Here is a 26,752-nt window from a genome sequence, read left to right as displayed (position 1 = left end):
CTACAAGTGACAATGGGGGCACCCAGGGTGGCTAAGTGGAAAATTTTCATCGAATGACGAAATTCAAAGTATAAGGGTGCTAATACAACCATGACAGATCTGAAAGGCCCAATACCAGAAAAAAATATTTATCAGTTGTTTTGATCTTATTGATTTTCTGTTTTAGCTCTCAACTGACTTCTTGATGACATTTCCCACAAAAATCATAATTTGGTCATTTGCAGCGGACGCCTAATAGAGGTTTAGCACGGAAGCCATGGTGCATGGCAGGAACAATACATGTAGATTCTTTTTCTTATGGGAAAAATGTTCTTTCTAATGCAAAACAGTTTCATTGTTGCTGCTATGCAACATGGCTGCCGTGCAAAACCTCTATAACAACCTCGTTCCTAGGGTCTCATATCTTTCCGTCCTCTCTCTTTGAGAGGGCAAAAGATGAGAGACCTGGGAACGAGATGGACCTATTAAGTATATAACGCGCGCGCGGAACCATTATAATGCGCAGCAAGCATCTTGATTGGTGAGACGTCCTAATTGAATTGCCATTGTCGCGGTTGCTAAGGCTACCTGTCAAACCAACATTTAAGGTACAAGGAGACAAACCGCCTCGTTCCCAAGGAGAGATATGACCCGGTGACGAGTGTGATTTACATGCGACGTCGTGGCGGCCATGTTGGTGGATGGACTTTGGTTGGTTGTTCCATAAACACACCCACCACATGGCTGCCATTCGACCTGTCGGGGATTGTTGACTAAGTATCAGCGCTTCGTAAATCAGATTTCAATTTCTTTTTTGAAGAAAATGCTAGTGCTATCACTCATCTCATCAAAATCAAAACACGACAACAGGATATTGTAGGAATAAAAAGTTGTTTATAAATTTGATGCGTTGCAAATATATTACAGATTTCCCTGACGTAACAAATACATACGTGTAAGTATGAAGTACAGTCAAGAGTGATCTCTTGTTTTACAAAGCCTTTGTGCAATATCCTCAAAAATTATTACACAAACTAGTTAACATTTGCCGAGAATAGAGCGGTTTTCAATTGAGTGTCGTATAACCAAAACCAAGGTAATCACTCCAGCCAATCACGAAGGCCGTAAACATTACATTGAACCAATCAAAACGCGAAGTAATTACATGTAGCTGACGCAAAGCGCGGGAAAACATGTGCGAACGAGTTACGATTGGTTTTGTTTTACATCTGATTGGATGAAAAAAATTGGTGCGTTCTTCTTTTAGCCAATCGTGAAGCGTAGTTGATGCAATACCAATTACGTTTCTACACCCAAATGAAAACCACTCTAAATGAGCGAGGTTTCGTTATTTCGGCTTTTTAAACAGCTCTTTTATAATATTAAGTTTTTCATAAATAGCAGTGCAGATTCTGTTATAATTCGTACAGTGGGACTCGAAATCGTAGGAAACATACGAGTTTTCAGAAAGGATATTTGATGATTACATAGAGATGACAAGACCGCGGATTGTAGATGAAGAAGCAGATCAGGAGCGAACCGAATCGATCCCGCTGAGGTGCGGGAAAGTACAAAATCAAACTGAATTTGAATCGCAGAAGCCAGTTGCGTGATATCACATGGGAATGAAAGCGCTTTGATTGGTTTGTAAAAACCCGTGTAAATTGTTTTAACCAAAGAGAGCCAGGTAATGTTTTTTTTAGACGTAGTTGCTCTAGCGACTTTTCACGCGCCTGCCAAGGGTCACATGTTTTACTTGTTTTTGTTTTTGTTTGTTTGTTGTTTTTTTTCGGTTGGAGCTCTGATTTGTTTTATTCGGCCTTGAGTGAAAACCAGTTTTATACAATCGGCGGTCTTAATTTCCTGTGCTATGCTTGTCGTAATAATGTATATACAGTCATCAATTAGCTTCTAGTTGGCAAGCAATATTGATAATAATTAACATTGACGATACAACGAAGGTTTCAGCTTAGTTCCGACGCATCGCCTCTGAGGCATTGGATTGCAGTCCATCCTTTACTTAGCTTTGAGACATGTCGAGTGACGTGTCCCGTTTTGGGGGTATGGTTCGGGTCAAACACTTACACTACATCTGTGAAGACCTCAAGTAAAAGGACCTCATTGGTTTCATGTTAATTAAGACATTTTTTCCCCTGAAGGAATTCACGTCATAGCTGTTAAGACGAAGTCGTTGTTCTTCTTCAATAAAACACTTTTCGACAATCTTGACGCTCGCTTGTCAACTTACAAATTCTCCCAACCTGTTTTTCAGACATTCTCATACGACCAACTTGGAGATTTTACCTACGTATCAACAAAATCGTCTTCCTATGATAGATTCCAATATTCTTTTAACGGATCTTTTGAGAAAAAGTAAAATGCTCACATATTGGAGAAGAAGGAGTAATAAAACGAAACAACCATATTTTCGTGTAATTTAGTTTTCAATCCACAGCGCGCTTATGTCTTGATAGTATTTTTTAGTGCTTTCATTATTCATCAATTCGGTTTCCAAAAAAAAAAAGTATTTTATATTCCACGTTCACAATAGCCGCCATGATTGTATTCATATTACAAACTTCGTAGACTGGCTCTCGCAAGCCGACTACCCCCAGGGGGTCATGGCAAGAAGTCAAGTGAAGACTGACTCACTTAGTCGGCGATAAACTCAAAGTCAGCTTTTTTCTCGAGCAGAGTAACGCATTCAGCACTAGGCTGATATAGGTGGGGCCCCGAGCGACGTACCACTGTATAAAAATATAACAATATAAAAAACAGAACAATGTAAAAAATTTAGCAATGTAAAAGTATAACAATGCAAAAACGCCTAATAAATATGTACGCCATGTACATATTTATGCGAGAGGCCAGAGGAGAGAGTAAAGCATGGGCAACCATTCCAAACAAGTATTAAAAAACAAACGCCTATCTCGATAAGAATGTTAATACTGTTGTTACATAAGTCTTGATAATTCCTCTCAAGTTATTTTTAGGTCACTCTCAGCTTCAGAAATCTAAGAAGCGTCTAGTAGTAGTCAACTCTATATATGAGGCGATCTTTACTCAAGTGGACAGCCCAACTGGCTTAACACGCATTTTCATGTTCCAAGAAAAATCTATGTAACACATATGGTATCGTTATCTGGGAGGAATGTGCGACCAAGTAAAAAAACTGTCTATGTGTATGTCTATGTCTATGGATACCGTATCTAAAAATAACGTGAGAGAGATTACCTTGAGAAAATGGCTAATATGCGAGATTAATTCTGTTTCTCTTCATCCTCTCTTGGTACAAATACTTTACGATGTCTGTCCCCTGGCCACAAGGGCAATTTACAATTTTTCAATATTAAGACCATCGTGACGGCTATCGTGAATGCGGCCTACTGCTTACGTAATACGACGCCAGGTTGATTTGCAAGCGCATTCTTGTGGGCTCGTCTCATTGGTTCGATCTTGATGGCAAAGCCGAGTCTGGTTTGCCACTACCATGTGGACTCGGTAATAACGACTTATCTAATGCAGGACACGTTCTGGCGCAATTCTGAAAACGCCACAGAGGACAGCTTTCAATCAGCGGCCTGCAGCTGGCCAAGCTTTTGCCGGAGGACTGGTACCATTCGTCTATAGCATCATTTAGGTTCTTACCACCTACCACGACTTTCAGCCAATCACTGTGGATTAGAACAAAATTGATAAAGAGCCACCATTAAACGTAAATCTCATCTGGGGTGGGGGAAAGTTACTCCCAGAAAAATTGGGTGGGGTGTGCGGTCCGATTCCCAAAACCCTTACCCTACTGATGGCCTATTTAAGGTCAAAATCTGCGATTTTGACCAAAAATCCGATACCCTATTTAAGAGCTGACTCTTCAATCAATACCCTGTTTTAGACCTGCCTTATAATTAGTTTGATAGCTTAGACAGTGTTAAAGGCAATATCTATATGCTTTTTTAGGTAGGATAGCAAATACAAAAAAGAAAATGGCCGGTGATTGTTGCGTTTTCAAATTTCTCCAGCGAACTGTGGGAACTAATTTTAAGCCACCCCCCTCGAGACGAAGACAAAGAATGGAGTGATCCGGCTATGAGTCTTGACTGGCGTCATTGTGTTATGTTCTGGGGCAAGACAACTAACTGTCGTGTCTGGTCCCTTGTTATGTGTTCCCGTGTAAGAACGCATTTAAACGCTTTGAAAAGCGCATCCTACCTATTCAGCCTGGGTTGTATAAACAAAAAGGGGATACAAAAATCGAGAGGACGACAGCCAGCGTTTCTCCCATTCAGCAGATAGGTTTAACCATAACAACAATACGAAGTTAAATAGCCATAACAAACATTTCAGTAATGTTTGAAGTACAAGAGTCGACTTAACACCATACTTACTCCCGCGTAAGGATTGTGTGAGCAATGCACGATGGAACAAATACGGAACTGCAAGAACGAATGAGATCAACTTGGTGTTAATGTTAACGAATCACATCTCACATCTACCGGGAATAAACTGAATTTAATATTAGTGCTCTAAACAAACAAACAAACAAACAAACAAACAAACAAACAAACAAACAAAGAAACAACATTCAAAACATTGACTACCATGCTAAGGCTACGGTAATAATAGTGGACTCTCTAAAAACCCGGTCGAAAACTTACCAAGCTAAGTCTTTAGTGCGATTGAGTGACTTTCTCAACTCAGACCCAAGTCGGAGAGCAATTTTGTGAATATGCTTTTGTTTGTGGGCATCGTCGGGCATTCGAAAAGTTCCTGACACGACCCAAGCTATTTGTGCTTGGTCGTACAACCACTGGAAAACGAACAACGGACCTGGTGAAATTTAAAAACAACACGGTTAGGGTTATGAGAAAGAGCAAGAGTTCGGTCTGATGCGCTCGGTTTGTAAATCAGTCACTCCTACTCACTAGGGACATATAAGGAGGGGGGGGGGGGAAGGGAAAGTGCTGTATGCTTTGGTTCGCCGTTTTGGCCTTGACCATGTTCAGAACACAACAGCTGTTTACTTATGTTTAAGGAAACAACCAACACAATATTCACGCGTAGTACATGGAAAGGAAAGCTAGAGGGGGGGCTTAGAACCGGATATATTTTTTGGTTTACAGGTAGATGCGCCTATAGCAGAGGGAGGCTCCTAAGCGCGGGGGGGGGGGGGGGTGGGCGGTGGCTTATAAGCGGCAGTTTACGGTACTCTCTAAGCCCTGTTCTCGGGGATCACGTAGAAACAGTTTAGAAAAGTAAGATAACTTTAGGATAACTTACTGGGTTTCGGAGATTTACTATCTGTGCGGTACACGTTCTCAGCGAAATAGCATTTCCACTTTCTTGTAGGATTTCGTCTTGCACAGTCTTCCGGAACTACACCGCGCCAATAACTGAAATAGAAGAGGAAGCAACGTAACCTCTATGCGCTCAGACAAGACGAATTGATTTAACTATATGTCTCATAAAACGGCTGGCCAGTTGATAGATTAATTAATTTATTCAATTCCATTATTTTGTATCCAACTGAATGATCTGAAGTTTTCCGGTGAATAGTTTTGTTCCGCCCAGCAGCAGAGTACTGGAGCAGCGAAGCCGAGAGGAGACTGGTAAAGTGAAGAGATCTGGAAACAAGGTCGGACAAAGGAAAACTTTCGATCACACGACATGTCACGTGGTTACTTACTCCATTCCCTGTTGAATCTGGTTGGTTTCTGGAATTGGCATGTCTAAGTACCACCCAGAATCGGCCAGACCTCGGACCTCAACTTTAAGGCCTGCCATCTTAATTCTTCGTGCCAATCTGTCCAAGTTAAGGATTACACCTATACCACCAGCACTGTCAAATAAATATTACATGTCATTCCTCATTTCTCGTTAGTGGCGCTGAAGTTTACCCTTAAGTTCATTTATGTTCGTTTCCTGGTTTGTTCGTTTAGGCACCCTCAGATTCACTTACTCGCTTGCAAGGCTCTTCCTTTACCTGTTTTTCTAGTTGTTCGTTTTTCCATTCTTCGTTTGTATTTGATTGCTTTTTCGTCGGTTTGTTTGTCAGTTTGTTGGTTGTTTGGTTCACTGGTTTTTGTCGCTTCCATGCTTGTATAACGCTGGACAAATTTATATTATGGCAAAAGACGTGCGAAAACTCGAAATAGCCCATGTTCTATATGTCAAAATTCTAAAATGGCCCTGAAGCTCTTTTCCCAAAATTGCAAATTTTCTAAGATTCTTTTGATTTCTTTTGCTCGGTAGTTCCTAAAAGACTTGATACATATAAACAAGGCCAAATCTGGCAGAAAGCCTCGGTGCCACGTGAGAATTTTGGTACATCGAACATGGGCTAACTGTAAGTGCTCCTGGTAAGTGCTCCCCGTTCCCTATTGGAGGCGCGGTGGCCAGGTAAGTGCTGCCCCTTCCCTAGTGAAGGCGCGGTGGCCTAGCAGTTAGTGCGCTCGACTTCAGATCGTTCGGAGTGCTGTGTTCTTGGGCAAGATCAACAGAGTAGGACACGGAGTTCCCGGTGTTGTGGTCTGACCTTGGCTAACGGGTTGGTGCTTCACATAGGGTTCATCTCATTGCGCATTTCCCCCTTAGACAAAATTGCCCACTGAGAAAACTGAATGGCTATGTGCATGTCTATATCTAAGACAATTCACTCTCACAGTGCCTCTCTTAACCCAGGCGTGTAAATGGGTATCAGTGAATTTAATGCTATAGGTAGCCCTACAATGGACTAGCATCCCATCAGGGGGGGAGGAAGTAGAAATACCCTATTCGCTTAAGGCTACACACACCGGGATAAAAACCGGCGATATGGACCACTTGCCCCCCCCCCCCCCCTCCCTTCAATGTCGGGGGATGGGGAAATGCGCTCATGAGTTAGTTGCAAGGTTTTTGACGACTTTCCACGGTAGTGGGGAGGAACAAAATATATAATAAACGCGGTTTTAACACAGTTGTTGCCACAGATAAAGTTTGATATTTTTTTTCTCACTTTTCCTTTGGCTGGTTGGATCGCTGGTTTGTCAGTCAGCAGGCCATCAAAAACAGATTAAAAAGGTAATCAGAATACACTTGCATTGTTCTTCAACATCGACGGAGTTGAACACAGAGATAAGAAATGCCAAAGAGACACAAACTGTAAGACCCTTATTTGCATGGTGGAGCAACGTTGCAAAAAGTTAATAACGACAATTAAAATGAGTTAAAATAATGTTTAAAGACCTGCTGCCGGCAAGAAGAAGACGCTTGGCTTCAGCAAGTCCCTTTCTCATTAATTCTTCGATGACCTTTTCCAATATTCTGGTTCCAAGAAATGAGAACCGTTCTGTAAAGAAAAAAAGAAAACTTAGTGGGAAACTCGAGAATTTGTTTCCAAGAAAAATGGCATGTATTTGACATTAAAAGGCAGCTTGGTTAACGCAAAGCACGAAAAAATAATCATTCTTATTTTTTTTTTTCATATCAGGCCTTAACTTTTTCCTCGGATAAAGACATCAACATAACTTTGTTTTCCTTCGGATCGACACTATGCTAATTTGTCGAGAATTATGTAATACCAAATTAAACCTGGATAGTTACGTAAATTGATGACAAGGTGTTTAAAAAAATCGTAAGGCAACAGCCCCTGAGTATTTTCTAACTCAGATTAAGCCAAAGTGAGTGTATGAGATTTTGGTAATTTTTAGAATGCAAGGTTTTGGAGCACAGAAAAAAAGAAACTTTTTGTTCCGAAATTTCACCGACCCAAGAGATAGAAGTACACCAGCAAACCACTGAACATGGTAAACTGGTGTACGATACTTTTGCTATAGGCAATAGGCAGACGACGGTTGGAAGGTACCATCAATTCTGTTACATGTCTAATGTACCTTTACACGGTACTGTGAAATGTGTTCGTTTTGATTGTACTTTCAATATGAGGCGAGTCCCATCCCGCAGTCACTTGAGGGATCGTTAATGGAGACAATAAACCTTCTCGTCTTTTGTCATGACTCCAGTAACTGTCCCAGAAGCCACAGCGAGAAGAGCCTTGCCCCAGGTTTCTTCTGGTTTCTGAAGAGGTCTATTTGTTCACCGCACAGCAAGAAAACAAAGACTTTGACTGTATCTTTGATTCTCATGTCTAAAAGAGGGAGGGGAGGGGAGGAGGCGACGTTGTTTAGGTATACCAAGCCTTTCCTTGCTCCAGTAGTATTAAGAAAACAACACAATCAATGTCAGGTTGATAATGCATACGATCTTACCTCCTGTTTCCCACTTAGATGCATTGCCACTCCAGGCGTCACTTGAGCAGTAAGGAACGTACCTGATGACAAATAACAATGATAAGATTAGTAGTTCGTGAGGGTGACTTTTGGACAAACTGAGCGGAAGTCATCTTCAGCGTCTACCTGAAAGTGTTTGTCAGTCGATGGTGTTACAAGTCCGGTCCTTTGAAACTGATTGGTCAGTTTAGCTGTGATGGTATTGGCTGTAAGATTCGCTGGTGTAAATTTCGCCAACAGTCATTGGTCGGTTCTAGTCCGTCTCGGTTGTTAGTCAAATTAACTCATTCTGTTTAAAGTCAGTCCGTCGCTTTTGTTTATGTCTTGAATAGGTCGTTTGTAGGCTTCTGATAGTTGTTAATGTCCATTGAGAGGAGTTTGTTCTCAAGTCATCCTCTTTGTTTGTTTGAAGTTTTTTGTTCCTACTTTGTACTGCAGGTTTAGCACTGAGCCTGGAGTATATTATCAGTCAATTCTGTGGTTTGCCGGTAAGGATTGGCTTCCATATGATCGCAACTATCGCCAATCTTTTGTTGTAGCGATCGTAGCTCTTTTGGTGTAGCATTGAAGGAGATGTTGGCTTTCGAAAACTGCATAATTTCTGGATGGAAAGCATTGCAGTTTTACACCCCGCGCAACACAAAGAAAGTGAGTATTAACACATAGGGCTCAAATTTGTCACGGCAGTTCATTGTACTAGGCTCTTTCAATTTTTATTACTCGATTAGAAACTGAAGAATTTAAGCTAATGAGGTAAATAGAGCAAAACAAAATTCCTCTGCAGTACCAATGACCTGAACGCCTGGAAAGAGTGTACACATGGTACTTACACATGGTTAGCATTCCACCAGCTTGGGTTTTCATGAGGGTCAGTTGATAGTATCCCACTGCCTGTTACAGAAATAAATGTGAAATAAGCTGTGGTTTCATCATTTAGATCCATAGAAATAATTTCTTTGCGAGTATTTGACAAAACGCGATAACATAGACTAAACTCAGTCGTAACACAGTTCCTTTACATCCAGGGTACAGTTCGAAAACTGTTGATTGAGGGCAAATCAAAGCACAAAGAGGAGTACAACTTCTCCGCTAGTCTACTCGCAAGGCTGCTTTTTCTGTCATAGGGGATCTGAAATCTCACAAAACCTGCTTAATGCCAGGAATCACAAAGGCCTTGTCGTCTCTGAAAAATTCATCTGGAGACACGAGGCTAGGAGTCTTCGAGGACCAAAATCCAGAGGAAGGTTAATGCCCAACATCCAGATAAGAAACGTATGCAACAATTTGCTAACAGTTTTAAAGCTTTTTTTGAACTTATATTTTTTTTGTTATCTGTTTAAAGTTGTAAAAAGCATTGACACATTCTTTAGATTATAATGCGATTTTACTGCGCCTTTCAATAACATGCGTACTCTAAAATTCAAAGTTCAACCGACAAATGCGCTTTTCGCTACCATCAATCAATGTTCGGCGGCTCTTCCCCGCAACTTCCGACTACTGCCGGCTGTTTCGTTGTCTGAACTGTGCTCAACGATTTGATTACCGCGCGGTCGGCAGTAGTCGGAAGCTGGGAGGAATTGACCGAGGACATGCTCATCATCAAGGAATCTACAGCAACATCACGAAACAAGTAAATAAACGAATAAACAAAAATATTTTGAGAGGAAGCAACGTCAGCCTTAGCTGGATTTCATGCGCGTCCCCTGTCCTGGTCGAATTGGAATTTGGAGATGTTGGTTTTTGTGGAGGGAGCAAAATTGGAGAACCGGGACAAAAGCTCTCAGAGCAAGGCGAGAACCAACAACAAAGTCAACCCATGTATGGCACCGGGCTGGAATCGAACCCGGACACATTAGTGGAGGGCGAGCGCTCTGACCACTGCGCCATCTCTGAGCTACGACTGCACCATCCCTGCTTCCCCATTATAAACAAGTCAAAGAGAACAGAACGGAGAATTCATAGTAGTTGCAGATTGAATTGGAGGTGGGTACGCTGGGAGGGAGGGTTGGGGGGCATTCGTACTACTGTAGAAAGATCAAACGGATCAGTGTCAACTTGTGACACCCACTGTTGAAAAGACTGCTGCATATTTAGAGCATGCGGCAAAATCAAACGGATTTACGAAGAGAGTGTTTCAAGGCGGTAAACATCGATCGTAGTTAGATCTTTATTATACCTATTCTCGTTTCATTCCAAGACCTTGACGACATCAGCTGTCTCACGTCTCTGTACCTTTTTCCACAAGATGCGCTACTGTCACAGAACTCACCACCTTAAGATAAAAAAAAGCAGAAGATAGAAAGAATCGAAGAGGAATTAAAAAGCTGCTAAACGTTACGCAGCAGGGGTAATCACATCGGCTTTGCTTTTGAAAATATTTTTTCAAATGAAAGAGTAAACATTTTAGCATTTAGTTTGACGAAAACAAGAACAAAGGCGTCGCAAGTTCATTTGGTGAAATAAATGTCCTGTGTGGTGTTAAAACGGTGGCCGGAAATATAATAAGGAAAAAAAAAAAACAGCATTGTTTTCGTAGAAATTGCGCTGCAATTTCGCTTTGAGGTTGTGGCTTTTTTTACGGCTCCTCTGGAATGAAAATCCAATCAAATTTATCGGCAAAGGTTGTGGAACAATCCCACAACAATTAACCTGGCGAACCAGCCGAGAATACCTTTTTTATCCACCTTACTGGAGATATTACGGAATATTCTTTGCATACTGGAATGACAGAAACACTAACTGACAACAGAAGGCAAATACCCCTTACGCACAACAAGCCGGATTACTTATTTTAACCCTCTAGATTTCAAACATGTATCTTTTCTTGAAAAACCAAACTATTCATTTAAGTAGATAGACACTGAGAGAAAGAGCAATTCACGCTATTTAAAGAACATGCTTAACCGCACACTTTATTCAAAACAGGGAGGCAGACGTAAATGTTGGCGCGAAAATCAAAGAATAGGCCGCATGCAAACTGATGTTGTTGTTGTTTTTTTTTACAAATTAGACCAAAACATTTAATTAAAGGTTTACAAAATGCCAAAAAGACAATAAGGACATACTCTGAGGGAGTCTTTTTAAGGAGTTCGGATGATTAAGGAAAAGATAAAGAGAGCTAATAATATATTTTCTATCGGATCGACAATAAGAATTAAATCTAGTCGTTGACGGTCGAGTTATAAGACACAATATTCTGTTATTTTTGTTCGATACCAGAAGCTGACATTTCTTGAGTTAGCGACTAATTTATTTTACTCTTAGTTTCGAAATCGAAATAGAAGAAAAGGGGCCAAAAATGCACCAGTCTGACCTAGAAAAATCTGCTTTGTGGTACAAAAAGGTAACATGTAAATGGGCATTTTGTCAGATTGAAGCTCTCTATATCAGTATCTGTGGATGACTTAACGACATTTCTCGTCATTTTGCAGATAATACCGTTGATCCCATTAGGCTCGTATTTGCCCCCTGACTTGTTAATCTGCTTGGAATTAGTTAATGTGATCAAATGTGAGCACCATTTCCGGTCAACGCGGTGATCGGTGCGTTTGCTAACTGCACTGATGTAGGTGGAAACAATGGCTGCGGTAGAAAAGGATAAGGAATTACCAGAAAAGACGTAATTCTGGCTAAATTGGGTCTATCGAAATGTCAAGTGCCTCCTCGTCGGCAAGAAAGATGTATTCAAATTTGAATTAACCTTTAAATAAATACAAGAGTCAAAGCTTAATTAGTTCCAAATTATCTGTGGACGTAATCTGAGGGTGCGTGACCATTGATAATAAAAGCTATTGAGCAATACTTCAATTGACGAAGTACTCTAGAAGTACTCTACAAGACGGTTCTAACTTTTCAAGTCTGTAGATAAAATTCTAGTGTCTGACTATTCAAAATGAAAGCTATTTAGCAATACTTAAGTACTTTACTTGTAAGACGGTTCCAACTTTGAAGGTGGGTGGTTGAAAACCTTATTGAGTAACCATTCAAACGAAAGCTTCAGAGGAGCGCTTTCATGTATTACTGTTTATTATGCTGTTAAATGAAAGCTGTCGAGATGCTTTTGCTTCTTTTGAACCTTTTTAGAGGGTGTGGGAAGGAGGAGGATAAATGAAATTTAAACTTGGGTAATCTTGACAGAAGGGGCAAAGCAGGCAGAGTCACCTTGGCTTTCTCTAACGATAGCGCTCCCCCACCCACAAAAAGCAGTTTTTATTTGTTATGTTGTTGTTTTTGTTGTCTATTTTATAGTCGGAGTCTTTTAAGTTCCTCTGTGAGTATTACTTACCGTCTAGATACACAATCCATCTTTTGCTCCCGTGAGCTTTCCTCAAATAGTATCTGAAACGAAGCAGAGATGACAAGACAAGAAAAGTTGTACATATCCGTACACTGTGTAACTCGTGAAAACCGACATATACATACCTGATATACAAGCAGTGTGAACACTATAATTATAGTATAACAAACAGAAATGTGAAGATTATCTCAGCAGTGAAACAGTTCAAATATTTTCAGGATTTGAATAAACTATGAAATTTCTTTTTTGGTTATTTATATACATGGATTCTGAAATCTCAGTTGACATGTAAACATGAAAGGAAGATAAAACGAGGAGGTTTATAAGCGCTTTTTGTCAGTTTTTGTAACCAAATTTGTTAATTTGGACAGTTAAATAAGCATAAAAATCGCTAGAAACTCGACCAGAGGGCGCCAATACAACCTTGAGAAAGCAACCACTGCTGAACAGAGCTCGCCATCAGCCAAAAGAGGTAATGACCTGGAAGATCGTCTCCACAGGAAAAGAAGACTGAATTATGCGATGAATTTTATGAGAATTGCGTACCACGACAGTGAATTTTCTTCGCTGTTTCTAGTTCTATTTCCATTCTACGCTACGTCTTCAACGATGTGCGATAGCTTTCTACAACCGCTATGCAAAATGATTTAATGATCTAGAGATGTCTACGGAGAGGGTCGAATTGATTGCGTATGCTTGAATAGCTTTCTTTGTCCTAAAATTACATTATTAATGGCACTTACAAAAAGGACTTAAGTGCAACCAATCAAGGTGCAAATGAATGAATTGAGAGCGCATTTGTAATACTTGTAATTAAGCCTAACATGAATTCATTTCGCGCTCTCCCATTTCCAAAGGTATCGTTTACAGCTCATGATCTTGTGCAAGGGTTTGACTCTCACTTTTGATCAAAAAAAGATGCCCATCGTAATTCTGGTAAAGGACAAACCCTATTTAAGCATTTAGAGCAGAGAATAATTAAAAGATAACAGGAAAGATATTGATATAAGCTTTGACATTTTTCGTGGAAAACTCTTTCTCTGATTACAAGGAACCCAACTGTACCGTGTGCCTGTTTAAAGGCTAAACTATGACAATTTTTTGGGGTGTTTCCGAGGAATTTAAAGTCGTCAATCACTGGCGTCGACGAAACGATGGTAGCAATGACTGGAGCAACAAGTGGCAAATAGCTAACACGAATAATGACCAATACAACAAAAAGGCCAGCAGGAATGGTAACTTTTAGATCCAAAAGAAGCGATTTTTGTTGTAAAATTACAACAGGCGCAGCGCTATAGAAAACGCCTGATCAATAGTTGTACAGGCTGCACAAGATCCATGAACTGAAAAGGAGAAAAACAAGAAAAACAACAATAGAGCTACTATCCGCGGCATATTTTGGATACCGTCTGTCATTGAGTAGACCTTTGGTCTTCTCAAGAACTAACCAGCTAACCCTAAGGTATTAGCAATTTGAAATTTTAGGATCTTAATTAACAAGGATTACAGTTCGTCATCAGTGATACTTCGGGCCGGGTAAGACCAGCACTCACTGAATCTCGCAATTCTTCCCATAGTTTCCCTTTTAAATATACTGAAATGAGTAACTTTCTGGCTCAAGAAATCAAACCTCTTTACCGAAATGTGTCCAATTGGCAAGAAGAATCAACTTCACTTAATTAATTGCTGTCAGTAGTTATTCACTTCAACAGCTTAAGCAATATAGTGTTCTGGTGATAGTCGTTTTAAGAACACTCCGTTGGCTCAATATAGCCAGATCGAGGTTGCACTCAAAAGCTTTCTACACTTTGTCCATGTGAGCTGAAACATGTCCATCATAAGCTGTGTAGTCGAAACTATAAAGAACAGTCGGTTCAGTTACAAGGGGCAACAGAACCGGACAAAACCACATTCATGCAAAACGCTGGCTCCAAACGTCTGCTGAAATCAGTTCGGTTTCTTCAGATGTACATCTTATCAAATCAAGCAGCCTTACGGAATCTTCCGGAACATTGTCAGTTCTGCTTTATGTTTGTTTATCTTGCCTTTATGAAAACCTGATCAGTGTAGTAACACCCTAGAAATATTTAGAACTTTTTTTCTTAGAAGGGCGTTTTTGTCCAGTATCGATCACCAACCAAATTAGGAAATTACCATAGTTTTGACAAGTTTGAGAAATACTTTTGCCTCTTATGGTGTCAAATTCGCCCTTTAGTTGGCAGTGTTTGGGTCAGGAAAGAGCACAATGGTGGCTGGGTGCCGTCTCAGATTTAGCGACGCCTGGAAGAGGCTAAGAACTCAGGGGAACCACGTGAAATAGCCCTAGACAGCAAAGCCGGAATGAGATACACGTTTTCTCAGACAACACAATGAAGTCAAAGCATATCGGCAAATCAGATCTTGTAACGTGTAATTTTTCAGTGTCGATATATACTTTTCGGACGCGAATATACATGTCAAGCTAATTTTGCGGGACCCCTCTAGACGAATAAATTTAAGTATCTATTATCGTGAATTAGGAGATTTATTTGATTGCTGTTTTCAGCGTCACTTCCTAGTATTAGTTCTAAACTATGACTGCTAGTTTCACATGAACAAGCCTTGTCTGAACATCGATATACTCGAGATAAAAAAAAGTCGAGGAAGGCCCAAAATAGAAGTTGAGATCTTCAAAGCACCGCAGACAAGTGTATGACTAATCCGAATGAATTCTCCCTGTGAGGCTATCCGAGTGCCAAGCTCGGCCCGCGCAAGGCATATGAAAGCGCTGTACGATTCTCATAGTGATGATTACGTAGATAAGTATTTCAACGGCACAAGTGTCACCGCAAACGATAACAGCTAATGAACCTAATGGTATTTGATGGCTGTAGTAGTTACTTACCCCGCCGGTGTACCATCGTTACAGGTCGTGTTTCTGTCACGGAGAAAATGCCTTTTAAGTTTAAAAGCATCACTTGAGAAACATCCTTTGTGAGCAAGATGCTTGATCTGGGCCGTAAGTTCTTCCACCGATTCCTTTAGATCTATAGAACATTTAACGGGCACAACTGACAAGAATGACAGCAAAAGCGCCGCTGTAGAAACACGGAACTGCAGGGCAAAACAGAGGAAAATATTAGTGTTATTTGTTTTCTAAACATTGTTCACACCCGGATTGCTTGCAAATAGTTTAAGTGCCACGAGTTTTGAAACAACGGTGGCCTTCGACGCGGCTTGACGGCTCGAGGACCTCCGGCGATACCATGGAACAAAAAATGTTTTAGCTATTTAGAACCGTCATTTCAGTTCCCGGGGTTTTAGCGTGAAAACAATTATTTTTACATGTGCTTTTTCGATTATTGGTTGCTTGCCATATCCATGGCGTGGCCGCATTTTCGTCAAGTCAAAACGAATTAGAGGTTCGTATTAATTGAATAAGTATTTCCAAAAGTCACAAATAGCTTTCTGCTAAATGCGATTAAACTTACGAACTCGCACAAACTGCTCGCCATAAATAAGCCTCACAAAGAAACTACAAACTCATTGATATTTTGGCATTTAAACTTACCATTTTCGACGCAGAAAAAACCGAAATCGTTGTCCTTTTACTCAATTCTTAGTAATTCTTTCAGCAATACGTCTTTAAGCTCCTGAATGAGAACTAGAGTAACCTACGTGTGCTCTTCAATACAGAGCGGTAATCAAAGAATGAACTCAACGAGCCTAAACCACGGGACACGGCAAACGACAACCCAGAAATAAATGGAAGTGTGCTCCAGGGGTGGACTATATAGCGATTAGCTTCCATACTGATGTGTGATTGGCCGCGGTGACTAAAAAGGCAACAGCTAATTGCTCAATTATTACAGTCTACGACCGTTCGAACCGCAGAGTTAATTCGAGCCCTCTTCAATTACAGGCTCGCGCACGTCATTGGAGCAGGCGCTAATTCTTTATGCAATGATAGCAATCTAATACAAATATTTACAAAGAAATGCCCTGAGGTTTTTTGGTTTACAGTAGTTTAATTGCTTGAATTAAAACGCAAATTGGAGCGCGTGCGTTAAAGAGGTACGCGTTTTTAAACACACGAGAATTTTTATTACCGCATGATTCGAAAAGAGAACGTTTTTCCTTTGAGAGGTACAAAACGCCGTGCTTTCTTGCTGAAAGCAATTAAGGCAATGGCGCTTCACTCGTCCATTCCCACTTGGGACCCCTTTGGCGGCCCTTCAAAAGAATGTTTTAATTGTAACCCGTAGGATCAAAGATAAACAGGCAAGAAACCGCAGTGGCGGGGCTTAAATCGTTTATGTAAGCAGCGAGTGAGTCTCTTGGAAGTTTTCGCAACAGTTAATTGAAAGACTGTTGTGCCACTTTCAGGAGGTTATTTAAACCCCCCTTGAGTAAATTCCGTCGGAATCCTCTTATTCTGCCGTCACGAAATGTGCCGCAGCATAACGTGTTTATTTGTGCAGTAATGCGAGAGAACAAAGGTGTTATCGTTAGTTTATCACATCAACACAATCGTGTATGACAATAGTAGACAACGTGTTTTTAATTGTTTGGAAGGCAAGCGCTTTTCAATTAAAGAAATTGCCAGTCATCTTTCACAAGAGAGTACTCGACGGAAAGCGCGATAAATATACAGAGCTTCAAACACTTGTAGTCTTTCGCGAACAATTTAGCTAAATAGCTAAAAGTTCTAAATCAGATAAACTATTGTGCTCGGCTAAAACACGTTAAATGGGCACTTTGACTTGTGTCTAAAGCTGACGGGCTTTACTGGCTCTTCGAGGCGATATTTTAGTGAATATAAGCTTTATGGAGGAGGATGAGAGGAACGAATAGAGTGGAACCTGGTATGACTGGGAAAGAAATATGCTTCATTGCCTAAGGGTTAGTAAAAGGGGCGTCAATATTTTTGTAAAAAGATATTTATGTCTGCAGCCAAAAAAGAACGTTTTGTCAAAGTGTTGCCGGTGGAATTTACTGTTGGTATGTTCTCAAAAGAATACTCTTACACTTGCAAAAGCGGCATGAAAAGATATCTCACAGCGTCCGAGAATAGTTCGGATTCTTAACTGGGGCGAAGCTGAGAAAATTGTCCTCCATAGTTGTGGGGCAACAATGTCTGAAGGTTCTCGATTTTTCCAACAATCGCACACGCAGTAAAAAAGGAAACGGCCATGAATTGACTCCGGCCAATATTATCCGGACTTTAAAAAGTAATATTTTCCTATAAAAGGTAAACTCTAATCCAGGTAAAAATAAGTCTAAATTGAAACAACATATTATGTTCACGAGTGGCGGTAATATGGACTGAGAATTTGGATACTTAGGAAAACACTTGCAGAAAAAGTTATTATTAACTACATTGATTTCCTCCTCATCTCAGCTGACTTTATCTCGGATAACAATGTTTAACCGCGGCGTATTTCAAAGTACATGAATGAATGATATGCAATGGTGGTGCGAGAACGATAATCTGTTCCAAAGTAATCTAAGCGCTGATTGCTTGACGACATCATATGGAGTTTAAAAGTCAGTTTTAGTTACAGCAAGGCGAAACACCTCGAAAGTAGTAGTAGTAGTAGTAGTAGTAGTAGTAGTAGTAGTAGTAGTAGTAGTAGGATACTTTATCTACCCTCGGATTGTAGAGTAGCTTTAACAGCTAATGTCTCCGAGCATTTCAACAGCACAATGGGCAGAGACCAGACCACAACACCGGGAACTTCGTGCCCTGCTCTTTACGATTAGTGTGTGGGTTCTTTAACGTCCCCTGCTGACCATAACTGTGAAGATGCAGGAGACGGGGCCTACGGTTTATCGTCCTTATCCGAGAAGACTAGAATATCTAACCATTTGCAGATGTCATTGCAAAGGCAGCATATTCTCCTCAGTTATTTTAAGACCCTGAGTGTTGGTCCGGTCTGGGGCTCGAACCCGAGACCTCCCGCATGGTAGTCCGACGCTCTACCAACTGAGCTAATCGGTCGAAAGGTTTTTAATGATTTATTTCTGGTGTCAAACTAGTATAAACTGTTGCCGCAACAAGTATTTTGTTATCCCAGTTTAGATCTACAATTGTAGTATCCCCCAACTAGGATATTTTACAAGTTTTATGATCAAGCATACACGTAAGCCATTCATGTTCAGTAAGCATGCAGCTTTCTGTCATGATTCTGATAATCTCCAAAATTAAGGTTGCTGAGTATGAATTTGTTTTATCAGTTCTTAAAATTCCAGAGTATTTAATTTTGGCGTCCTCTTTTTAAATTACAAAAAATAGCTTCACCTAACCGTGAGATGAAACTGCTCAAGCTTTGATTGATCTACGATGTACGTGCAAGAAAACTCTTACTTGAAAATGAAATCCTACGGATTCAAGACGAAGCATTTTTTCTTAAACGTCTACATAAAATTAGCCTAAAAATTACAAAAAGAAAAATCCCTGGTATTCTTTGGCACGAATAGCGTTGTCGTGGGAGAAACAAAACTATTAAATGTCTTCTAATTTTTAGTTTATAAACATAATAGAATGTGACCGTAATAACAAAGTTCAATAAAATGACAATGCTTGAACAAGCGGAGTTATCTGTGTGCAGTGAAATATTATTATTCCTCCCCCTCCAAACTTCTCCTACGTACTTCAAATTCAAGAAATGGTTTCTGCCCTTGCGGTTTGGAATGTAACGAGAACAATTCACGTAGAACAACTAACAAGTATGACTTAGTGTTTCAGGAAATCACTTGAACACCAGTCAGTAGAAAACGGAGGGGAAAAATTCCATCACAAAAGCTACCGGATTAGGGATTATCCCTCGAAATTAAGGAATGTTGTTGGTGTGGGATCCTTCCCGTAATTTACAACAGACTGAAACTAACAACATGCAATAACCGGTTCAACCAGCATTCACCCTGTGAGCACCTTCTCTGACAGAAATGCTTTGCTAGCATGTTGAAAGTGTTACGTAAGCCAGGGGGACCGGCGAAGACATAACAGTGGGCGGACCTACAAGCAAATTTCCGAGCCCTGTTTTTGAAGTTATACAACTTTTAATTACATCCCTCCTGTAGTGTACTTGCTAGAAACTAACCACAAGCTTTAATCTCTGTTACCACTCGCACGAAAGCGTGCCACTCATTTCCGTTTGATGCTCTCCTATTTCCTGCACTCAGCATACTCTGCACCGCAAATGAGAACATGAAAACATTTTGCGGTCGTGAAAATATAAAAACATTGTCAGGGCCTCCAATGTCAGGTATCTGTGAAGAAGTTTTTGACATCTACTATGTTACGGAAGAATTACCAGTTTCCACTGGTCGCAACAAACACAACAACAACAAAAAAAAAATAATAGCGAAGTGATATTTATAGCAGTCACGGCCTTCTACAAATAAACTTGTCGAGTACCGGGACGATCGATCACGAACATACAGACACAGAAAATTGCGCATAAAACGGAGCTAATTGCAGCAAAAAACTTTAATAGCTAAATTGTGCCGATTCATGAGTGCTTGAACTACTCTACTTGCATGTACCTAAGAGGCAGAGCAAACTAACGTGCGAGGCACGAAAAACAAAGGTACGGTTACGTTAACAAAATGCACGCAAGGAGGTGCTAGTTTCTGGAACCCTCATTTTTTTGGAACCTCCCGATAACTCGAACCAAAAACCGTTTCCCTCTCCTCAGTCGAACACTGTAATTTTACTCCCGATTTCTCGAACCATCCGATTTTTCAAACCGATTTTCGTGTCCCTTAGAGGTTCGAAAACCGGGATTTTACTGAATTTTAATATTATATAGCCGAAAGCTTTTCGTTTTTTTTTAAATTTCAGCTGAAGTGGCTTACTGCATTCTTTCTTATTCGGATGTTTTCATTTGTGTTTCGACCATCAATTCCATCGGATTATTCTGATTGTATAAGCTACAGGATTTGTACGCAGCATGAATTCATCTTGTGAAAATCTGCATCATAGTGCAGCGTTAAAATTATCTTAAGTCACTTATCTTTAAATTAGCTACCTGTCTTAAGTTTCTGGAAAGCAAGTTAACGCGCGGAAGCCGATTATATTTTTTAAGTGAAGTTAATGCCGGGTTTGATCAGTTGAGATTACAACATGGTGGAGAGCATTCCAAGAAGGTTCAGATGAGCGCTGCCTTGGTAAAGCTATCTAACCAGTCAGTCAGTCAGTCAGTCAGTCAGTCAGTCAGTCAGTCAGTCAGTCAGTCAGTCAGTCAGTCAGCCAGTCAGCCAGTCAGCCAGTCTAATTTTAACTAGAATGTAAATCGAGGAACGAGAATAAAAATTAAAAGATTGAAAATAAAAATTAAACATACAAAAATTGAAAGCCTTGGAATGCAGCGGCCATGTTTCGATGATGAGAGCCGGCTGAATTTTCAGCCTATGGTTTGGTTGGTTCACCTGATCTACTATTTGCCTATTTGAAGTTAGTTGTTTATCTATTTGAGTTTATTTGTTCTTGTATTTTGGTGACGAACTCATTGAACTAGACTTAACTGCTTTTCCTCAGAATGTTATATGTTAAACCTCTAAACTATGCCTTGGGTCACTTTTCCATCGAATAATATGAACAGCTTATAGGTTACTTAATTTCTAGTTTCATTTCAACATCAATGCCCAAGCTTTGCATAAACGCTGCATCGACTTGGAAGTACTCTGTTTAACAGGTATGGAACATTTTTCTTACCTTTATTGAGTTCAATTGGAATTCTACTCTAACCGGGCATCGTTCCGATCACAAAATGGCGGCTTTTCACGCGTCGACAACATTTTACTATTTTTGGTAGAAATATTTCTTGTTTATATTACTCAAATCCCTGTAGGACTAAACGAAGGATATTCACTGCTATGTGACTTGAAAACCTTAAAGCTATTGAACTGTAGAATTTGCTCACGATTTCTAGTTCATAACCTAGTTGTTATAAATAGAAACATGGCGAGAGGAAACGAAAAATGTTGTGCAAACACTAGCCCCACGCGAGTGTTACCGCGGCTTTTTCAAGTTCTCCCAAACTCTATCGAGTGTTTAAAACACGATACAAAAACGGAAAAAATGCTTTCTATTTCTTTTAGAAGATATTACATGTTATAACATAGCGCGCGCGCTAGTCCTACCTAATTCCTATTGAGCTATCATGAACAAAATCTTTATGTTCGCACGGCCGTGCTCAATAAAATGACGTGTGCAGTTTCATTTCAGCTGAAAATTTCCGTCGAGTTTGTGCGAGTTCCTTTTGTTTAGGTTTTAGCAATGTGAAGATTATTCTAACAATCCAAACCCTTCTTCGAGCATTTGACTTTTGCCAAGCTAAGATGCTTCCTTGAACTTGAGTATTTTGACTTTGTTTGTCTATATTTTCATTGAGTATTTTTGACTTTGTTTGCCTACATTTTCATTATAATTAATTCGAAGAAGCGAATTTTTCGTTGACAATTTTAGAAACCAAGTCAAGTGTTTTCGTTCAACTGATTGTGGCGTCTTAGGATCCTAATGACCTTTGTTTTCCTTCACCGTGTATTGTGAGAACTTTGTAGTTAGTCACAAATAAAACATGTTTTAGCGCCCAATATGTTGTCGCCATGTTTTAAAAGAATTGGTTCATAGTTTAAGCTGTGCATGCGTATATCGAGTTATGGATGCACTTGGAAAGTTTGGAGAGCACTCAAGAAGCTAGAGTTGCTCTCAGCTATCGCCTCGAGCAACTCTTACGCTTCTTTCGTGCTCTCCAAACTTCCCGCGTGCATCCATAACTCGATATACGCACGCTAAGCGTGAACCAATTCTTTAATGTACGCACGGCCGTGCTCAATAAAATGACGTGTGCAGTTTCATTTCAGCTGCAAAATTTCCGTCGAGTTTGTGCGAGTTCCTTTTGTTTAAGTTTCGGCAATGTGAAGATTATTCTAACAATCCAAACCCTTCTTCGAGCATTTGACTTTTGCCGAGCTAAGATATTAAACTTGAGTATTTTGACTTTGTTTGTCTATATTTTCATTATAATTAAATCGAAGTAGCGAATTTTTCGTTGACAGTTTTAGAAACCAAGTTAAGCGTTTTCGTTCAACTGATTGTGGCGTGTTAGGATCCTAATGACCTTTGTTTTCCTTCACGGTTAATCACAAATAAAACATGTTTTAGCGTCCAATATGCTGTCGCCATGTTATAAAAAAATTGGTTCATACTTTTAGCTGTGCGTATATTTAGTTATGGATGCACTTGGAAAGTTCGGAGAGCACTCAAGAAGCTAGAGTCGCACTCGGCTGTCGCCTCGAGCAACTCTTACGCTTCTTTCGTGCTCTCCAAACTTCCCGCGTACATCCATAACTCGATATACGCACGCCAAGCATGAACCAATTCTTTAACAAAGAAGGGAAATTACGGCAATATTAATTCTCTTTGTTCGCGCCATCATAACGTCAAATTCGTGCTATTTCTGTGTTTCTCGAAGCACGGGTTTTGGCAGAGTATTTAGTATTAAGTGTCAGAGTGTTTAGCTTAAATAAATAAATGATTGTAGACACTCAACTGAATAGATAAATGAATAAGATATACAAATAAATTTGTACACAAATGTTAAAATTGTTCTAAAGTAAGAACGTAAAATGATGAGTACGAAGTTATCAATCTATTTATAATCATGATAAAGGTATTTGTGACTGCTCATTCCATTAGGCAGACTAACTCGGTGGGTGGGGGGGGGGGGGGGGGGGCATGGGGTCAGACCCTCCCGCCTCCCGTACCCTGCTCTCCCGCTTCCCGTACCTTTATCTCCCACCTCCCGCTCTTTTCAGTGCTGCTCCCGGCCCCTGTAAATTGGCAGAATCAAAACACATCCTAGTCATTTAGCTTCGCAATTCTTAATCATTTCCTTTGCTTTTAATAATGTAACAAGATTACCACTGCCATATGTTTCAATTCAATGAAGTATCTTCTTCAGTTTGAGTTTCACCATTTCAGTCCATTTTCATCGGCTCTTCAGATTTGTTTCTGAAATCCGTTTTCAGTGACGACGGTCTCAAAAGTTAAATTTAAATTGTCTCGTGTTCTGATAAAGTATACGTATTTCCAGTGACCAGTCCGGCTATTATTGGGATCAGACAATTAAATCATGGAAGTGGGATTTGACGGAATTGCAGCCAAACGTCCCAGGCGGATTTCAGATATGCGTATTTATTGTTCGGGACAAAAGTCTTCCATATGCCTAGGTGGGCGCACTGGTCTCCTTCTGCTCCAAATGGTCGTTAGACCTGTTAAGTCTCCTTCCTCTTCCGAGTCGCGAGGGATTTCGTGATTTTCTCCAATTTCATCAGATTCCATATCACGTTCTCCTGGGCAGTCTGAAAGGATCTTGCAGAACGTTTCTTCACCAAGTTGCAAGCGGCTGTCAAATAGTCTTACGTCTCCCTTGTCTATTTCACAAAAGATGTCACTTTTCTTGGAAGATGTAAGTGCTCCTTCGCCAGCTGTTGCGAAGATAAATGAACTTTCGTCCATGACAACATATTCAGTGTCAAAGACATCATTTTGTTCCATTTCGCTCGAAATGAATACGGAGAAAACATTGGATCTTCCTCTAATGGCATATTCCAGTGTGTGGAAGACGCACGTCATGACCGCTTTCATTTCCACCTTCGGGTTCAGGTACGGCATCTAAGTCACTAATATCACTGTTATCTGCTGCAGATAACTGGTTATGTGTTGTCTGTGTAACGGTTTCCCATGTAGACCGTGTAGAACTGACTGATGTAAACAGTTCTTGGACTGTCGCTTCAGCTAGGTCATGGCTTGTTCCAGCCGCCTCCGAGTCTAAATTGACTGATGTATACATGTAGAACGGAAGAGTACCGGCTCTGTCCTTTTCAGCCCAAGCGCAAATTTACGTTTGCTCGTTTGCTCAGAAGTCTCAGAAGTGACTGAGAAGACGTTAAATGCAAGTCAAATATATTTTGGGTTCTTGTTTTTGAAAGTATTCTAACGCATTGTTGAATTTAAAAAATTAGCGTTTCGCATTTCTCTCCCACTTCCCGCCCTCTTAGAACTCCCGCTTCCCGCCCTTTCCTCTCCCGCCTCCCATACCCCTCCCGCCCCCTATTCTCCCGGGCTCCCGCCCCAACTCGCGCAGCTTCCAGGAGGAAGAAAAATGTAAAGAGGTGCACCCTGGCAACCAGACCACACACTGCGCTAACAAAAAGAAAAGCAGAACAGCTTTCCCTCAGCTAAAATCAATTTAGTTTGGGCCGGTTTAGCCTTAACTCTGATAGGAACGATGAACTTTGCAGAATAACGACACTGAAGCAGGAAAAATGTTGCCATCTTTCGGCTGGGCAAATATTCCAAGGCCACAACTTGCACAGGAAATTCCTCGCGAACACTAATTAATCACGAAACTTCGAGGTCATGTCTGTTGTAATCCACAGGCTAGGCCTGTTAAACCAGGAAATTGGCAAGTCCGAAGACCGTCAAAATTGGAAGAGGCCAGCCAAGTCCAATTTGGCAGACAAATGAAGTTTTTGAAATCAAATATTTTCCAAATTGGACTAGGATGTATCCGTATTACCTGTTAATGATATCGCACACGAAACTGTTCAAATCACTTGTTAATTTGGATACTATCCAAACAAGAGACAATAGATCATCGTCTCTTGATCGAAATCAAGATAATTTGGACTGTCAGTAACATTATGAAATAATCGTGCGGGCGCTTGTGTAAGGGATTTGGGTTACGTACAATAACCTCAGGCCCCACGAAAACAAGTTCCTCTCCCAAATTTCAGACGCACACAGTCCATCCTTTCTTCCGTCTCGATTATTAGGTTTTAGAGCACTCAAAGAAAGGCCAACGGAGGGGCGTGAATAGGTTTTCGGATCGACGGATTTGGCCTGAAAAAGCGCACGGATTGCGGATTTTTGCGGTAAATCGAGCGGATTCGTGCATGGCATTCACATTTACCAGTTTACCTTTGAACTTTTACACCTCGGTTTCCGGATGTGGTTGTGGTTTCGGATTTGAAAAAAAATATTGGCAGATCAACGGATTTGGCAAAAAAAAAAAGGCACGGATTGGCGGATTTGCATACCCCTATTCACCCCCCTCCCAAAGATTCTTCCCGAATTAGGGAGCTGTTAGAGACCTTGTCCGGTAGTTTTTAAAAGTCGTAACAGTATGCATAGACTCGTGATGTTCATTTAACGAACTTTGCTTCCTATCCTGGTGTTTTGAGGATTTTACCTTGCGGTATTCTTGTACGTGACTGAATTTTTTCAGACCAACACTTTCTTCAGTCTTAAGAGAAAACCACAACATTTTTGAAACGCAAAGCTTCTTCACGTCCTTTCCGTTATCTTCCCTCACTTCCCCAATGATATGCCCTCCCGAAAGTAAACCATCCACTCAAAAATTTCGAACCGAAGAAAAATCCATCACGGCAAAGCAAGAGCCTACAACAAAATCAACCCACATTGGAGGTCTCGTCGGACTCGAGTCGTAGGGTCAAACCACCTCAATTTTCGCGCAACCATTTCTCGTTGGCCTCGGCGAGTCAAATTTCCGGGAAGCATTCTCCTTTTTTTTTTTCACGCCTAACGCTAAACAAGCCAAATAAAAAGAGGGCTTGTACCTATTGTAGTCTACAGAGAGAAGTTTAAGACTTCCCGTCAAAACTGCGCCAATCTGACATAACTGCTCGAAGATTGCTCATTTATTGTCATTCGCTCTTCTTCGAATTCATTAAACTGAGTACTTTATTAAGATAAATGCTGGTGAGTAAAAGTGCTCTCTATCCACTGAACAATATACAGAGTTTCCTGTGGCAAGTTCTCCGATCCAACCACCAAGAAAATTTCGTCACGTATTCTTATGGCCCGTTCTATCTGTACACATCTGAAGACTATCGTCCACGTCCATGCGTCTATTATTTCCTGCACAGACAGACACAGATAACGTATCTTCCATCGGAAAACGAGATTACCGATAGTTTACGTTTGTGGATGACCACAACTAGCCCTCGATCGCTGTGGAATGCGATAAACGTTTACCAATTGCGTGGGCAGATAAGAGTTTTTGGCAAGTATTTTGTAGCCTCTCTTGTGCAATATTTGTTTAAGTCGGATTAACATTCGCTGTGGTAATGTGGTGAGCTCCCGGGCAAAGCAATGCTTTCGTTTAGTCTATTGTTTCAAAGCGTGGAATTTTCTGCACAA

General features: G+C 40.5%; 1 protein-coding gene across 1 annotated transcript; it reads right to left on the bottom strand.

Annotated features, from left to right (window-relative positions):
* Nucleotides 1-853: 853 nt before the first annotated feature.
* Nucleotides 854-16,413, bottom strand: LOC110057831 (palmitoleoyl-protein carboxylesterase notum1a-like). The gene is made up of 12 exons (XM_020764434.2): nt 16,091-16,413; nt 15,425-15,633; nt 12,529-12,581; nt 10,420-10,515; nt 9,074-9,134; nt 8,223-8,284; nt 7,201-7,303; nt 5,663-5,815; nt 5,257-5,369; nt 4,635-4,806; nt 4,365-4,412; nt 854-3,653 (listed from the first exon to the last, which is right to left on the bottom strand). Exons 1-12 carry the CDS (start codon nt 16,091-16,093, stop codon nt 3,422-3,424), a joined length of 1,305 nt encoding a protein of 434 aa, XP_020620093.1. The 5' UTR covers nt 16,094-16,413; the 3' UTR covers nt 854-3,421.
* Between the last annotated feature and the right edge of the window lie 10,339 nt (nt 16,414-26,752).

The sequence above is a fragment of the Orbicella faveolata genome, unplaced genomic scaffold, assembly GCF_042242905.1.
Source record: "Orbicella faveolata isolate gen_17 unplaced genomic scaffold, um_ofav_v1 contig_12, whole genome shotgun sequence".
In the NCBI taxonomy this organism is placed as follows: Eukaryota; Metazoa; Cnidaria; class Anthozoa; order Scleractinia; family Merulinidae; genus Orbicella; species Orbicella faveolata.
The sequence above is the reverse complement of the archived record's forward strand: the minus strand, read 5'-3'. Positions and strand labels throughout refer to the sequence as shown.